Source organism: Galleria mellonella, unplaced genomic scaffold, assembly GCF_026898425.1.
Source record: "Galleria mellonella isolate WM207_F2 unplaced genomic scaffold, CSIRO_AGI_GalMel_v1 utg184, whole genome shotgun sequence".
NCBI lineage: Eukaryota > Metazoa > Arthropoda > Insecta > Lepidoptera > Pyralidae > Galleria > Galleria mellonella.
Genome location: NW_026442025.1, coordinates 2348742 through 2364498, shown reverse-complemented (window position 1 = coordinate 2364498; position 15757 = coordinate 2348742). Strand labels below are relative to the sequence as shown.

The following is a 15757-nucleotide window of genomic DNA, read 5'->3' as shown; positions in this document are numbered from 1 at the left end:
TATTAGTTTAATTATTAATAAAATAAAAAAAAAATACTACACTACTACATAATTGTGTACAGAAACAACATATGTTTCATTTGTGATTTCAAGAAGCATGTAATTGGTAGATCGCACAGGGTTTGGTCAGTAAATCTTGGGTCTAGTCGAGTCGGTCACCCCTATAGACACTTTCACCTTTCAAGTTCTCAAGGTTGACTGGAAGAAATTCCTTTAAGGGGTAAGTCCGCCTCTCTACATTTTGATATAACCTAATATCGATACTATAAGTGAATGAATAAAAGCATATAAATAAATAAAATAAATATATGTATTTACTTATAATGAAGTAATTTATTTCGATGATAAAAAACTACTAAAAAAAATATTCTATAGCAGTGATTCTCAACCACTGTGCCGCGGTACTTTTGTGTGCCGCCAAATTTTAAAAGTGTGCCGCCAAATTTTGCAAATATTTAAAATTTTTGTCATAAACTATTTATGCAGTGTGTTGTAGTAAGTGAATAATTTTTATCTTTTTCTTTGTGTGCCGCCAAATTTTTAAATCGTTAAATATGTGCCGCAACAAAAAAAAGTTTGAGAATCACTGTTCTATAGGGACGTTCCTTTAGCGACGTCTTTCCCTGCTGCTTCCTTCGTAATCTCTGTATCTCATAAGTTCAAACTGCAGTGAGCTTATCGTGGTTAAACTACGGTTTTATATTAAAAACGTTCGTTAAAAATGTTAAACGGAATTACTTTAATGAACAAAGTTTTATTGTATTCAAGTTGCAATTTTGCTATTTATAACCGACTTTAAAAAGTGCATTGATTTATTTATTTACTAGCTGTATCTTGCGGCTTCGCCCGCGTAAAGCAATACATAAAGTGTCCTATGTGCTAAGTTAAGATATAATCTATCTGTGTACCAAATTTTATTCAAATCCTTTTAGTAGTTTTAAACAAAGTGTGCAACCATTCTGTTGGGAAACGGTCACTGTAGCCTATGAACACCTTCGATACTAGGATTGTCACGCGCACGTTGCCGACCCGGAAGAAACCTTAATATACACTTTTTGAAAAACCCCATACAGTAGTCTCTTGGGAAAACCTCGACAGGGAGCGCATTTCACAGCCTGAGCGTTCGCGGGTGAAAATTCCTATAAAACCGCAGTGTACGTGACCATTTAGGTTCAAGCGTGTGAGAATTTATGATTCTATTTATAATTTCATTTATTTAGCTTACTCATTCAATAGATAGATGGCGTGATTCAACATTTAATCAACAGTTTAAAGGTTAATCTGTGGATTAGTTTTATTAGAAAGCAAATGGTTTTACTCATTATCTATGAATTTGGGAACACGCCTCCATCACTTACCTGTGATGGGGGCGTTACCACGCGTGTCTCGTGTTAGATAAGTTGAATAGCTCAATATAATTGTCATTAGTAACAGTTTTATTTTATATATTACACGGAATTATATGCCTGATATCTTAATGATATCATTTTTAGGGTTCCGTACCTCCAAAAGTAAAATGGAACCCTTATAGGATCACTTCGTTGTCCGCCCGTCCGTCCATCTGTCAGGGTCCCTTTTCTTAAGAACGCGTGGAGGTATCAGGTTGAAATTAATATCATATACTCAGGTCTCCAATCTTTTAAGGAAGCGAAAAAAGCAAGCTTTTAAATCAGCGCAATCAAAAGAAACGGCCGTTCATGTTCCATTTAAATCGCATATTTTGACTTTCGTAATAGGAAAACCTATAGAGTACTTTCCGTTGACCTAGAAACATGAAATTTGGCAAGAAGCAATGTCATGTAGCACAAGTAAAGGAAAAATCTGAAAACTGTAAACTTGTAGTTATTTCACAAAAAAACTTCATGATTTTGTACGGAACCCTCGTTACGCGAGTCCGACTCGCACTTGACCTGATTTTTTTATTAATTTAAGACTAGCTTTTGGCCCGTTACTTCGTACGCATGGATTTCAGAAGCAGGTAAATCCATGACATATACCTATTACTTCTAGATGACGTATCAAAATAAAACTTACAACAATTTACAAATTACACCTTCAAAAATATTGCTGTATAAATCGCATTCAATTTCGTGCGGTAGTTTTTGAGTAATGCCGGGACAAACATACAAACAGATAGAAAAAAATTCTAAAAATTATTTTTTCTAGTTTTCCTAAATATCTCCCATGTACAGACATCGTACAGTTACAATTTTATTATAATATATTACTAAAATAAAATAACAGAAAATGTACATATTACATTAACAGTGAAAACAAATGCTCTCATTCATCATCGTCATAATTGTCCACTGGTGAACATAGGCCTCCCTCATAGACTGCCTTAAAGAGCAGTCCTGAGCCGCCTGCATTCAGTGAATCCTTGCAATGTATTTGAAGTAATCACTCTATCTATCAATCAATCGTTCTACACCACGTTTGTTTGTATGGAGTTACAAATCGACACTAATGCTTATGAAATCTTTTTTTTTCAGGGCGGCCACTTCAAACACGGCAATCTCAAAGCGGGCCACCACGAGCACTCTAAAGGCGATACCGGACACTTCCACAAGGGCGGCCATGGACACAAGGAAAAAGTAAGTTTAATACCGCATAATAATAACTACAAACATAGACATGATCATGTAGCTTCAATAATTCACCAACAACTCGCTTACAAATATGATTTTATAAGAAAAAAACAGCCTTATTTATTTATTTATTTACACTTTATTGCACCAAGTAAAAAGAGAAATAACAGCCTTACTATAAATACAAGCCTGAAACTGTTCTAAACAATCAAAAGTGTAAGCTTTATTGGGATAGGACTATACTTACAGACAAAACGGTACACTACAATAGACCGGATATCACACTTCATGACAAAAACTGTAACACAATATACCTCATATGTCTATCGCTATTCCTAACACACATAATCTCCAAACTACCATCTCAGATAAACTTGCGAAGTACCAGGATCTTGCAATAGCAGTGAAAACACAATGGCAAGCCCATACAGTACATATTATAGCCATCGTTCTATCTTCCACTGGCATTATCGCAAAGACTCTATGTAATAGCCTACAAACACTAAATATCCACACTAATCAAACATACCTACTACAAAAGGCCACTATCTTAAATACCTGCCATATTACCAGAAAATTCCTCACCTCGTCTACTATTACATCTTCCTATTCTGAAACCTCTCCTACACTTGGTTAAGGCCCGTGTCAGTGAGTAAACCTTCGTCCATGTGAAGAAGAGACAGAAAAACAAAATTAAAATATAAATAATAATAATAATAATTTTTATTTCGGACCTTTTTGGTCCATTAAATATTTATTAGTAACAATATTCTTAAAACTAATGTTAGTAAATTTACATACACAATACACACACATACACATACACACACATATAATATATTAAATGAACAAAAATACAATCTGACAGACAGACAAGATTTGTAAACAGTATAGTGCTGACCTCTACTGGTCTGGTATAGACATCAGCAGATATGATCAGAGCAATTAAACATTTATTTATTTATTATTAACTCTCTATTGCACTTAAAACATAAAAATATACAATTTACAAAATTATACAAAATTAGAGTGTTCAAGTGAAATACAGTGGCATAAAGTACAGATTAAAATGTATACATAAAGGTACAAAGGGCGGTCTTATCGTTAGAGCAATCTCTTACAGCCAACCATTACAACAACGTAAATAAATGTTTTCAATCAATCATTTATTTGCATAAACATAGGTATAGTAAATAACTTTAATGTTTTTTTTTTTGATGGGTGAAAATGGTATGGTAACCCCGCCTGCGCTAACGGGATACGCTGGCGAAGCACCAGTGAAGGGTCATAGATGAAAATGAAAACAGGCCAGTTAGCCCATCATGATGAATTCCTTAGGAATTAACCATGATAGTTTCCAGGGGGAACCGCATGGAGGTCGACCTGGTTGGGTATATTGCTGGTAATGGGATTCTCAGTCTCCATTACTAACAATCCCTTTCCCCCCTAATGTTATATTAATGTAGTGCACTATGTTTCACCATCATTTTGGTATATAAATAATTATTTACATAAAACATTTCATTTTATAATTTCTGAATTTATAATTTTCATTTATATTATACTGAAATAAGGCTAAAAATAAGCACTTTTTCCAGGGTCACAAAGCAGCGCAAGGCCACGACAGTCATGGGAAACACGGTAACGCCCAATTCGAAAAAGGCGGTAAGAACACCGGCAAGAAATGGGTGTACCACCACGGTTATCCGGCCAAGAACGCCAACCTGGTAATAATCGATAGGAGAGCGGACCAATACTACCATGGACCCCAGTATTATGGGTAAAACGGTAAATGACAATACTTAAACATATGGTGAACTTTACATTTTCAAAGAATCAGGACAAAAGTGCCTAAGGTCAAAAACAAAGGGAGGGACTTACCAGAGAGAGACTTTGTACAAAAGTCGTTTGCCTTGGTACCTCTGTCGTGTTTCTACCGTGAAGCAGTTGTGTTTGCATGGCTGTGTTTCAGTTTAAAGGGTGGGATATGGCAGTGAATTTACAGGATACAGAGGAATAACACCTGAGTCCTCAGGAATAGCAACGTATGGGCGATATCATGCGCGAAACAGTATACTCTGTTATGTCTATGGTACTGCTCATGTCTATAGGCGACGGTTACCACTTTCCATCAGGTGGGCCGTCAGCTTGTTTGCCATTCTAAGTTGCTTAAAAAAAACTAAATAAAACTTGATTACTGTAAAATCACACCCTAGAAAGTATGAAACAAGAAAATGTTCTTATTTGAAATTGTTATTCAATTTTTATTGTCTAATAAATAAACAAGTTGTCGTATGGTTCCGGCATAGAATGGGCCACCCCTTCCTTATCCGTGGGTGTCGAAAGAGGCGACTAAGGGAACTTAATGGCCGAGGAATAGGCAGCAGCGTCCCTCTTAAAACATCACTAAAAATCTAACATTGGTTGCCAACTCGCCTGCCAAGCGTGACAACTACTGCAAAACTTCTCTTATGGAGAAGGCCTATGTTCAGCAGTGGACAGTTCAGCAGTAGTCCCGGCATAGAATAGACCACCCCTTCCTTTTCCGTGGGTGTCGTAAGAGACGATTAAGGAAGGGCGAGGGATGGGCAGCAGCGTCTCTCTTAAACCACCCAAGGGGAGGCTTATGTTCAGCAATGGACAGTTAAAGGCTGATAATTTTAATTATTTTAATAATTATTACAATAACACAGTGCTAACTGCTTATAACTAATGTTTTTATTTTAACAGGTAACATAGACTTCGTTCACCTTTTGGATAAATCCACATAATTTACAAGTTAAGAACAAGGACTAAATTACAATTTATTGATAAGTTGGAAAAAATACTGTGATTTTTTAATTAAATTTGAAAATATATGTACCGATAATGTTTACCTTTTGGGCATGATACTTAATAAAAGGAATGGAGGAAATGGGGCAAATACGAACACTCAGGAAAAAATTTAAAATTTTAATTGTAATTATAACATAATTAAAATACTCAGTACACGTCGACATGTACATGTACATGGCGACATGTGTGTGTGGTGCATGTAACCACTGCACACACATGTTTATGCAAATAAATTTATCTTTATCTTTAAAAACTCAGGAAATATTATATACATTTCTTTTATTGTCTCATAAGACAGTATAACTGTTCAAATAACTACTTAACTAATCAAATTTTATATTTTTTTTAAATAATATTTATCTATTTATTTAGACTTTTACACGCATCCAAAATATGTCTACAGGGCGGACTTAATGCCTAATGGCATTCTTTACCACGTAACCGTTACACTAAAGGAAGTTTTTAAAGGAAAAATAAAACTCAATATAAATATTATAATCACTATGAGACATCTATAGTCCTTTATCAATAAGTTATATTAAAAACACAAAGAAAAATATTTAAGTATTCATAACTTGACTTTTGTGTGTATCTTTTTCGACTTGCCATTTAGCTTTGGTTGTGGCAAGAGTTTTAAAATGGCGGTGACTGCATGTCACATTTATTTCTTTTCGTACTAACTTGTTATTTATCATAGACTACAAATGAATATTGTTTATTTATATTAATGCCAATGTGAGAAGCACGCGTCCATTGGTTCAAGGTTCCATTGACAATCACTGCTGCAGCATACATAGTTGTAATGCAGCGTAATGCTGACTAACCTTTTTTGTCACCGCTGTGATGTACATTGATTACTATTTTTATATCTATACTATCAAATTATATGACGCCTATTTGATAATACCGTCTATATGTGTCGATATTTTTTGGTAAATTTATCACTCATTAATTTATTCAGTTTCGAGATTACCCACTGTTCGTATTTCCCCCACTTTCCTCTCCATGTGTAAAATTAGTGTTTACTCGGGGGAACAATATGAATTAATTAAAACTTAGTTTTATTAAAAACACAGTTGACTTCAGTTGTAAAATAATTATTGACATATCGCCATATGTTTAACCTCCGCAGCGTGAGAAAGGTCACAAGTATGATGACTTGGTTTACTCGTATATTTGTACTATTTATATACTTTGTAACACTGATTAAACAAATAAATAGTATATATAGTACAAAATAATATCTCAGTGGATACAACCATGATGAATAAACGCATTGAGACGTCTTTTGTTATCAACGTGGAACAACAAATAAGTTTACGGCCCGCCAGGTAGAATAAGATAACCGTCACCTATAAATATTAACAGAGAAAGTATAGAACATAAATGGGACATAAGTACCCATGTAGACGACTTTAATGAGACGTATATCCGAACCGACTAAGGGAGAGCGAAGGATGGGCAGCAGCATCTCTCTTAAAACATCTTCAAAGCCGAACTGCGATTTCTAGTACGGTTGCCAAGCATGGCAAATACTGGCAAAATCTCCCAAGGGGGAGGCTTATGTTCAGCAATGGACAGTTAAAGCCTAATATGATGATGATGATGATATCCGAACCAATCCAATCTTCTGTAATCAGAAAATTTAACAGCCATTAATCTGCTAATGTCAATTCCACTTTTAACTTATAAATTTTAACTTTTAACTGTAAATCTATGTTATTTGTATACTAATACTACATTACTGCTACTACATTACAAATGATTGTAAATATTATTTTTTTTATTGTAAATACGTTTTCGTAAGTTTTGTAAATATTTTTTTTTATTAAATAAACGTTCTGTCGTAATCTATAATTTTTATTTATTTAAGAAATTCTAACCCAAAAGGAGACTTTGTACAAAGATCATCTATAGTGATATATCCTTTACAGAGGAATAACATCTAAGTCCTCAGGAATGGCAACGCATGGGGGGTATCATGGGTGAAACAGTATACTCTGTTATGTCCATGGTACTGCTCATGTCTATAGGCGACGGTTATCACTTTCCATCAGGTGGGCCGTCAGCTTGTTTGCCATTCTAAGTTGTATAAAAAAAAATGAAAATACCTTTGTCCCACTAATTTTTCTGCTAAGCAGCTGCTCATGTATCAATGTTTCAGTTTGAAAGGTGAGATATGGCAGTGAAATTACAGGATCCGGAGGTATAACGCATACCCGAGGACTATATGTCCTCAGGAATGGCAATGCAGTAGATACTATGGGCGTCACAATGCATTCTGTATTTTTATTTTATTTTTATTATTTTTTATTAGGCGCACATAACAGAAGTTTACAAATACAAACTTAAATTATAACATGCAAGTACATTAATGTATTGATCAGGTAAACTTGCCACAACATGTGCACACAGCGTGATCCAATAATAAATGCGACTGCAACAAAGCCATTCGGTTGCAACTATTAATGAAAAAAATAAACATAAAAGAAACATAAACATAAAGAAAGTTAAATAAAAAATAAAACAAAAATTCTATAAAAAAATTCTAAATATTACATTATATTATGCAATTGTTGTGTATTGTCTATGGCGCTGTTCATGTCTATAGGCGACAGTAGCCACTTTCTATCTGGAAGACCGTCCGTTTGTTTGCCATTCTAAGTGTCTTAATATAAAAAATAAAAAATCCCCTTAAAAGTCAAGAATGGATATTATTTTACTTATACGGAGTTTCTATTTGCAATCTTGGCCAAAATGTAAAAAAAAGCCGCCGTATGGACATAAAATGGGCCACTTTTACCTTTCCCGTAGGTGCTGTAATAAGCAACAAAGGGAATTCAATGTCTAGGAACGGGTCATAGATAAAGGGTACAACATACTTTTCTTCAGTTTGGTGAAAAAAGGCTACAAACATAATTTGCACAGACAGTCCTAGTTTAATAAACATTCGCTAGTATTCGGATTGTGTTCTAAAGAGTTTTTCCATATGATGCCTACAGCCACCTTTCACCATCGTACCGCTCGCCATCCTCAAACCTTAAAACCAGAATGATCACGCACAGTGCGATTTCAAAGGAGTTACCTCCCATTAACACTCAGGTTGTGGAATAATCTTCCTGTCAAGTCTTTCCTCAAAGACTATAGCATAGAATTCTTTAAACAGATGGTATTCTATAAACAAGCAAGATTGAAGACAGCACAAAAGTAGGTAGGTTTTTATGACATTGTTTGGAGCCTTAATACTATTTAAATAGAGGTAAATAAAAATTTAATATGAATTGCTATATTTTTTATTGACAAAACATTAATAACAAACAATAACATTCATTATTATATAACAATATGTTGATAATATATAATAATATAATTTCTAAGAATGATAGAGAGCTGAAAGTCTTTGATAGAGAGCGACAAGAGTTGTGCGAAACGGTATTACAATATGGACCTTATTGAATTTGAAACGAAGATTCTAAACAGAAATCAAAATAAACTGTAATCAAATAATTTAACTAAACTTCATTTTATGCACCGTCAGTGTGATATTGCTGTATCACACAATCTGAAAAACAGTTAAGCAGAAATAGGCAAGAAACTCGACTCTTCTCAAATAAGAGATTTTATAGATTTATTTTGTGAAAGTTAAACTACAGATTGAATCGGTTCTGGAATTGCGTGAAAATTAAACTGTAAAATAAATCGATTCTGAAGCAGATCAGTATCTACTGATTTTGTAATATATGCCTTATGTATCTGCTATAAGACTAAGTTTAACATGCATATCTGATTATACAACAAACATTTCTAAATCTAGTTAATAATGTTATAAAAATTGGTTAAGTATTGTTAATATTAGTCGTAACAACTGTACTTGGTAATCTCGCTTTGTTTCAGTATTTTTAAGCAACAGATGAATCATCAATAACAAGGTCGTCAGTGAATCCGCACTCAGTCCTCCAAGTGTCTTCGTCCAGAGCGTTCTTGCTGGTTATTTCAACGAATTGATCGTAGTCACAGAGTAAATCACAGCCTTGGACTTGCAAGTAAATTTCCGATTCACCCGGTGCAGGCTGGTATACCGGCTGGAAATTCAAACAATTTCTTACAAACTGTTGATTGAATACCAAAGAGACATTAGAGTTTTATCACAACATTGTAAATCATCAATGTTGTTATAAATTGCATGATTGTAACAAAATATATCTTAATCGGGACAATTTCACGACACATTCTACTAAACAGTCAGGGTTATTAAATACTTTTACTTATTAATTAGCAGTGAGATTCATAACACTTAACCTTTATTCAACTTTGTTAATTTTTGGAACTAGAATGCACGTAAAATGATTAATTACAAATTTCTTCAGCAGACAATTGTAACTTGTTAACTTGTTACAACCTTGTCTCTTCTCTGTTTTAAAGCAACAATGTTTAACAACATGCAAATTCGAATACAATAGACATAATAATTTAGCGAACATAAGATTAGAATAAATAAGATAATATTCATGTTTTGCATGACAAACAAAAAAAATCCATTACTAACCAAAACCACAAATTTGCCAGTTTCTGTAACTCTTCTTACTTCCAAACTATAAGCTGACGCATATTTGGGCACACCCTGTCTAGGTGTAATTTCTGTGACAGCTTCGAATGCGTATACATTGACATCATGTGCAGAATATATTCTCAGTCTTTGTGTCTCATCTCCTGCAATGGCTTTAGCCGAGTAAGTGTAGAACTCGTTGAGAAGTACGCCTAAGGACAAATATTGAAATATCTTAAACTTTAGAACTTATTTTTGACTTCCAATTTCAATCATATCTTAGGTATTTTTTATTATCATTATTATTATAATTATTTCGAGTATTCTATTGCTGAATGTAATTTTCTCTAATAAAGAACCACTGGAAAGGATTTAATTTATCCATCCAACAAATACCTGCAATTTCTAGTTACATAATACTAAATCAGATTACGATAGCATCAAACAACTCACCAGCCTGATATTTCTTGTTCACATCATTCCCATAGAGTACATCTATAGCTGCTCCAGCAACTTCTTCTACTTCGTCAAAAACAGCTGCTATTTCTTCGTCAATAGCCAGTCCCAAACTTAACTGTAAATTATATATAAAGTATTTATAATTATACCTATTTCTATGAAATCATACATTTAGAAAAGGATTGATTCAAGCAAGTATTCTTTTGTTATAGAGTCTTACTATCATGAAAAATTTTTGCAGCAAATATATATTTCCAGAAAACATTTTGCTTGCTCAATATATACGTAATAGGATAATTGTAAAATACTGAATTTATTTCCCTATTAATTTATAGTCATTTAGAAAAAGATCAAGTGTTTTTATTTAAACTGTTTAGTTATGATATTTATTCGTCTTTTCTTTTAAGCAATATTAATTTTAAACTTGCATTTAACTCACGTAACAAATTTAGTGTGCCTTTTTTGAAAACAGCATATGCTGAAAACATTTGTTTTTCGTGTCTTCATCAACTCAATAAATTATTTTCCAATACTGTTAACAATCTAGTAACCCGATTGCAATGTATAAAATGTTGATGATGATGTGGATTGGCAATTACAGTTAGGCTTCGGTGATGTTTTAAGAGGGATGCTGCTACCCATCCCTCGAGCATTAAGTAAAGATCAAGGTATAGATCTCCTTTTACAACACTCACACTATTGGACTGCTTGTATCACGAATAAAATAAAATTAAATCACACTTACTTGAGCAGTATAAACATCGTAGACACCATAAACGAGAGCAGGCAAAAATTTAACACTAAATCCAATCTTCCGTGACAACAAATCCAGAATTTCACCATATTGTACTTGTAATTTTAGATAAGGTCTCAACATCGATAATGCCAAGTCCGTTTTAAAGGTCGGACAGTTCAAGCTGGCTTGGTTCTAAAAAAATAATATATTTTACTAATATTATAAAAATAAGAGTAAATCAATACGGTTTTCTTCATTCAAGCTTAAATACTAGAGGGAGAGTTTATACAAAAGTCGTTTGCTTGGACACCTCTGTCCTATTCGTGTTTCTACCGTGAAGCAGTTGTGTTTGCATGGCTTTTTCGGTTTGAAAGCTGGGATATGGCAGTGAATTTACAGGGTACAGAGGAATAACACCTGAGTCCTTAGGAATGACAACACATGGAAGGTATCATGGGCTAAACAGTATACTCTGTTATGTCCATGGTACTGCTCATGTCTATAGGCGACGGTTACCACTTTCCATCAGGTGGGTCGTCAGCTTGTTTGCCATTCTAAGTTGCATAAAAAAATGCGCACTCTAATGATCATTTGTACAGAGATCAACAAATTTTAATCACACATATTGAACAGTTCCTATCTTCTATCATGTGGAAAAAGCCCCAGATTATTGGCAGTATATTATACGTATTTGGTCTACGTAATTAGCATTTGCTTATGCAGAATTTGCTTCTCTTTATATTTAGTTTGTTTCCTAAATAATAATTAAAAACGAGTTTATATCAGATGAACTAAAAAATCTGAAGTGACTACAAGCAAAAGCTTGGAGTGCTGAAAACTTTATAAACGACTAGCTATGTGCTTCGAGTTTGCTCTTGGTCATTTTGTAATATGTCCTATAGCTTTACACCCTTCCTCAAGAAATGAGGTATTAAAAAAAAATTAAAATCCGACTAATAGTTCCAGAAGCCGCGTATTCTAACAAACTTTCCTCTAGTTTTATAAACAAGAAAAGCCATTTACGAGCTTATAGGAGACAATAATTTTAATATGACTTACAAAATCATATTTGGCAGGCACGGTGGTATATGGTACTGGTTCCCAATTGAGGTCATCACTCCATCCACTTCCGTTAGCTGGCAGATAGATAGAAGACAGAGCTGTGAGGATGGTCATTTTGGTGCGAGTGGAGTCAGTGGATCGGATGTACACCTCCGAACGATTATATTTTGGAGCTAGGAGTTCGCTGTATCGACGACCAATGTAATCTCCCAATGCAAAAGCGCTTCTTTTTCCAACCTGTTAAATAATCAGGTAGTAAAATTACTAAGTACTGGCTCAAAGCCACAAAGGATTCAAAGAGAGACTTTTAAAAAAGGTGCCTGCTTGGATACCTCTATCCGAGCCGTATTTCTGTCAATCAGCTGTAATTGCATAATTATGTTTCAATTTTACTGGAGTGATATGGCAATGAGGTTCAGGGTACGAAGACATAACACCATACTCTTAATTGCATGAGGATTATCATGCACGTCACATTTTGCACTGTGAAGTTCATATCAATAGGTTACCACTTTTCATCACATGAGCCGTTTGCTTGTTTGCCATTTTTAATTGGGTTAAAAAATTCAGATATAGTGTAAGCATGCGATGAACTGTGACCTTTATTATCACCTGCGTATAGACTGATATTCTTGAACGTTCCCTCCAAAAAACTACAATAAATGTCTTAGCAAAAATACAAAGTGCAAGATATCGATTAGACAGAGTATAAAAAATAAGAGGCGACGTTCTTACTGAAGGAAAGAAAGAAAAACAATCTCTTTTCACGTGTTATAATAATTAAAGATTTTTTCTCACGAAATAAACTGTCTACAATTGTGCAAAACTAGTTATTTTGGTCTAAAAATTAAACTACTAAACCTATTTTGATGAAACTTCTACGAGACCAATATGTAAGCATATCCTTTCAGATAAGAATTTTCCAAATCGGTTTAGAATTAACGGAATAATGAGGTAACAAATGCAAAAAAAAAAGGAATACAACCGAATTAAAACCTTTTTTAAATCGATTAAAAGTAATGATACTTTATAAAGATCTTGTAATTAAAATAATAATATTATAAACTCAAAAAGATATAGAAATATAATCAAACTTACATCAGTAAGCTGTCCATAACCATAAGGTGCAGACAATTCCCTTAATGTGGCCGCGTCGTTGCTGAAGAATAAGGAAGACTCGATGGGAGTTCTGTCTCCATGACGGTGAATCTGTCAAACAATATTTTTTTATGTAATGGTTTACGCTGGCGGAGCACCAGTGAGGGATGATAGGTGAGGATAAAGCAGGTCAGTTAGCCCATCGTGATGAATACACTTGGAATTCAGCACGATGGTTTCCAGCGGGGACTACGTGAAGGTCGATGTAACGGGGCATATTGCTAGCAATGGAACTAGTAGTTCGCATTACTAACAATCCCTTCCCCCCAACAAGATATATCATTCTACAACTATCCAACAGTATCCCACTGAATACTATGTAACACTTTAGTTCTATGTCAATCTATGAAAGATTCTATGGGGGGAGAGGAGGGGGTCACAAAATATTCTATGATATCCTATTTACTAGCTACAGAAATAACTTTTCCATTAGAAGAAGATGGACCATCACATTGTTTGACAACTAAAGTTGTCTAAATTTCTTAATTTCTTCTGGTAATTACCAGAATGCTCCTTACTACTCTAGGTTTGCTGGAAGAGAACTCTTACAGAGTTAAGCTCGCCTGATGTACATTTTTATTAAACAACAATTTATGACAATGTAATTTTTGTGTACAATAAAATATAAATAAATAAATTTGTTGCACAAAAAACAATAGGAAATCTTTTTAGAATTTAGATTTACAAAATCCATACAATTAAGCAGAAAATACTTACAAGTAGTGAAAAGACGAGTTCGGTACCATCGGTGACATCATCGGCGATGATGACCTCAGAGAAGACCATCAAGAGTAAAACGCTGACGAATTTGAACATTTTGCAAGCTTCCAGCAGTTTACTACTCTCAATGATAAATCGAATAAAGTGTTCGCAGCTTTTATACTAGTTAAAATACGTATTAAATTACATACATTTACTGCTTCTAATCCATAGCGGTGTTAAGCTACATTTATCATGATAGATTAGATTGTAATTTCAACATTTTGAAGTCTTTATCAATAGTAATAACTTAAATTACAAATTTTTATTCGTCTTCGAAAACATGAGGGACTTCATTTGCTACGATATTTTTTTATTTTTTTTTTTTTATTATGACAACCTGACTCCTCTTATTTAGGGATTTGGCAGTAGTTGCCACGTTTGGCGGGCGGATTGGCAACTGTAGTTGGGCTTTAGTAATATTTTAAGATGGACACTACTGCCTATTTCACGACATTAAGTTCCCTTAGACGAGTCTTACGACACCAACGGGAACTAAGTGGTAGTCCATTGTATGATAAAGATCCAGAAGCTCAGGTTTCAAATCTTATAAGTTGGGAATCGTACTTTTACCAAAGTTACATATACGAGAAAAATCATTTACTTACTTCATAATAATACATAAATAATACCTTCAAGAGTTAAGTTACCTACTGATGCCAAGCCAGCCAAGATCAGGTAGAATGCACACACGTAAGTACTATTTGGGAATATGTAAGCGCTATTCTTATTTTCTTTTTTATGGGTGACAGTGGAATGGTACCCCCACCCGCGCTATCGGTATACACCGGCGGGGCACCAGTGAGGGATGATAGGTGAGAATGAAGCAGGTCAGTTAGCCCACCGTGACGAATTCAACAAGAATTGTTCACGATGGTTTCCAGGGGGAAACACGTGGAGGTCGACCTAGATTTGTTTGAAGCATGTGGCGTTCCACTGTATCTGTCTAGCCTAATGGGAGACAGGCGTGATAGATATGTATGTATGTTTAACACGGGTCCGGTTTTGATTTCAAATCCTTTACCATACTATCTCAGCCGTTAACTGTCCACTGCTGAATATGGGCCTCGGGGGGAAAGGGATCGTTAGTAATGGAGACTGAGAATGCTATTGCTAGCAATATACCCAACCAGGTCGTCCTCCTCGCGGTTCTCCCTGGAAACTATCATGATTAATTCCTAATGAATTCATCATGATGGGCTAACTGGCCTGTTTTCACTGGTGCTCTGCCAGCGTATCCCGTTAGCGCGGGCGGGTTAATCCCATTTTCACCCATCAAAAAAAAAAAGAATATGGGCCTCACCCCTATTGGGGGGGGGGTCCGTAAGTGTTTTTTTATACAACTTAGAATGGCAAACAAGCTGACGACGCACCTCATGGAAAGTGGTAACCGTCGCCTATAGACATGAGCAGTACCATGGACATAACAGAGTATACTGTTTCACCCATGATACCCCCATGCGTTGCCATTCCCGAAGACTCAGGTGTTATTCCTCTGTACCCAGTAAATTCACGCCATATCCCGACCTTCAAACCGAAACACAGCCATGCAAACACAACTGGTAGAGACACAAATGGGTCAGAGTTACCCAAACAATCGACTTTTGTACACAG

The 15757-nt window shown here is 34.8% G+C and overlaps 2 protein-coding genes across 2 annotated transcripts in view; one reads left to right on the top strand and one right to left on the bottom strand.

The window, feature by feature from the left end:
- Window positions 1-7240, top strand: part of LOC113512198 (glutamic acid-rich protein-like) — a 41503-nt gene extending 34263 nt beyond the window's left edge. Inside the window, exons 5-7 of the mRNA XM_031909078.2 lie at window positions 2493-2594; window positions 4187-4376; window positions 5319-7240. Of these exons, the coding sequence (XP_031764938.1) occupies window positions 2493-2594; window positions 4187-4372 (288 nt within the window). The 3' untranslated portion in view covers window positions 4373-4376; window positions 5319-7240. The remainder of the gene's footprint in view (window positions 1-2492; window positions 2595-4186; window positions 4377-5318) is intronic.
- Window positions 7241-8776: 1536 nt separating this feature from the next.
- LOC113512200 (prostatic acid phosphatase-like) lies at window positions 8777-14217 on the bottom strand. Its single transcript, XM_026896001.2, has 7 exons — window positions 14102-14217; window positions 13325-13435; window positions 12224-12463; window positions 11174-11356; window positions 10423-10543; window positions 9970-10181; window positions 8777-9505 (listed from the first exon to the last, which is right to left on the bottom strand). Exons 1-7 carry the CDS (start codon window positions 14198-14200, stop codon window positions 9323-9325), a joined length of 1149 nt encoding a protein of 382 aa, XP_026751802.1. The 5' UTR covers window positions 14201-14217; the 3' UTR covers window positions 8777-9322.
- Window positions 14218-15757: the final 1540 nt, after the last annotated feature.